The 2,500-nt window shown below is 46.0% G+C and overlaps 1 protein-coding gene across 1 annotated transcript in view; it reads right to left on the reverse strand.

Annotated features, from left to right (window-relative positions):
• tmeff2a (transmembrane protein with EGF-like and two follistatin-like domains 2a) overlaps positions 1 to 2,500 on the reverse strand; it is a 58,112-nt gene that overhangs the window by 4,251 nt on the left and 51,361 nt on the right. Inside the window, exon 5 of the mRNA XM_030344100.1 lies at positions 2,427 to 2,500. This exon is cut by the window's right edge and continues 75 nt beyond it. Within this exon, the coding sequence (XP_030199960.1) occupies positions 2,427 to 2,500 (74 nt within the window). The remainder of the gene's footprint in view (positions 1 to 2,426) is intronic.

Genomic DNA, 2,500 nt, shown 5'->3' on the forward strand with positions numbered 1-2,500 from the left:
GGTCTGAACAAAATTCGGTTCAGCCTAGCGTACTGTTCATGGTGTATAGTTTGTGTAGTTTGTGAGTGCAGACACAAATAGCGATCACAAAGTTAACTCCGCAGGCTCCCATTCAACCCTTTGACGGGTCCCCACCCCCTCCCCCCTAGATCACTTCCAATTCTCGTGCACTTTTAACGATCGTGGTCCCGGGTGGTTCTTCTTCGGTGACAAAGACGGAGGCCGCCGTTATCACACGGTATCATCAGATCTTTGCATCAGCTTAATCGTAAAAAAAAATCCATCTATAAAGGAACACTATGTTAATTTCAATACACTACAGTTATTCACCCTCCCATGCGAACATAAGATCAATCTGAAGGCGACTCAAGGACACGGCTCAGTCATGCGTGTAACTCGAGTGTTAGTGTTCGCGGCCTTGTAACACCAGCTCAGAGCGCCCGTATCCTACACGCCGTTTCGGTTTTGAAAGAGCTGATAATTGCTAAATGCTATTCCTGGGGCAGCAGGCGGGCCAGCCAGGTCAATATTTGGAATTGACAGAGAATGATGACTGGAGCGCGGAGGGTCAACACAACACAAACCTGGAAAACAACCAGGCAAATAAACAAACAGGAGAACGGGTTTTGAAAAAACAATACACAAAAAATCTGCCATTCAAAGCGGGCTAACATTTCTCTGTTGTATTTCCTCATCCTGATTCTATTAATTCTCCTCTGCTTTTGGCTGTGTCTGATGAAGAATCAAAAGAGAAAGGAAGCAGAGGAGGGAGGAGGGTAGAGTGTCAGGGTGTTGCTAACAGGGGGATAAAGAGTAAGTAGATATTGTTGTGCGGCGTGGATGTGAACGAGCTAACGCGGAGGCTAACATGCGGGCATCTGGTGGAGCGACTTGACAGCACAGCACACCATGAGGTAATCCCGCTAACAACAATTACACGCACGCTCACACACAACTAACACACATCAACAACACAAACACAAATTTTAAACATCATTATGAACGGCGGCACTGGAAAGCCCCGGCCCTGGCAGTGGCCAGGGCCGTTCCGACATAGTTCCATCAATCAAACTTTATCCATATCGCGCTTAGCGTTGCAAAACAGCGCTACAAAGTGCTTTATGAGGGAAACTAGAGTTTTGGTTAAACAAATTGACAGATGCTGACTCCCTGATTAGAACAGCCTCCGGCAAACTGTACCAGAGGAACGTACACAGTGAACGCTGCCTCCATATAGTTCTAGGTCTAGACTATAAGTAACATAGTTGCTTCTGATAGAGAGTTTGGATCTGACCACACACACAAAACACAGACATACAAACATACCCGTACTCTCACACACAGAGACCCACACACACCCACAAAAAGATATCCATATTCTCACACCAACCCACCCACCCACACACACACACACACACACACACACACAGAACACACACACACACACACACACACACACACACACACACACACACACACACACACACACACACACACACACACACACACACACACACACACACACACACACACACACAGAACACACACACACACACACACACACACACACACACACACACACACACACACACACACACACACACACACACACACACACACACACACACACACACACACACACACACACATACAGTACAGAAACATAAAAGGGCAGAGTGCATCCGGCCCTGTTGTCTGACTGGTGACAATCAGAGGACATTGGAGCCTTGATTCATGTCGTACCAGATGTTATAGAGGACAGTCATTAACATTCTCCCGCTGAAAACACGAGTCCTCCCGCGACACACAGAGGTCTCTTCACCAAACGGCAATGTCATGTGAGAGCCAGACATCAGGGACCCCCTAACACACACACATACACACACAAACTGTCTTACTGCCTGTTAAAAATAGCAGGAATGTGAGCCGCAAGGCCTACATAAGATCTAATAAAGTAATGTACAAGATACGGCCGTTTAGGAAGTTCAACCAACCAATGATAATTGATTCCCTTCTTACTTTATTTTGTATGTAAATATTCATCAAAGTACAAAAAAAACACTTACAAAGTGTCCTTGCAAAAATTCTCACTATCAGTATGATTAATCTGCCTTTGTGAATATTCGTGGGCTTGAGGATTATGTTTTACATTGTTTGAATTAAATTCAGAATTGACTTTGTGCATTGATGGTAAGAGAGATATTCAAATAACACTGTGTGTGTGTGTGTGTGTGTGTGTGTGTATGTGTGTGTGTGTGTGTGTCTGTGTGTGTGTGTGTGTGTGTGTGTCTGTGTGTGTGTGTGTGTCTGTGTGTGTGTGTGTGTGTGTGTCTGTGTGTGTGTGTGTGTGTGTGTGTGTGTGTGTGTGTGTGTGTGTGTGTGTGCGTGCGTGTTTGTGTATGTGAGTGTGTGTGCGTGCGCCTCACCTTGACAGTGGCCAAGGTGCTTCACCTCGATGTGCTCCTGCTTCTGACACGACGCCTCCTTCACCTGACACGGG

The sequence above is a fragment of the Gadus morhua genome, chromosome 20 (assembly GCF_902167405.1).
Source record: "Gadus morhua chromosome 20, gadMor3.0, whole genome shotgun sequence".
In the NCBI taxonomy this organism is placed as follows: domain Eukaryota; kingdom Metazoa; phylum Chordata; class Actinopteri; order Gadiformes; family Gadidae; genus Gadus; species Gadus morhua.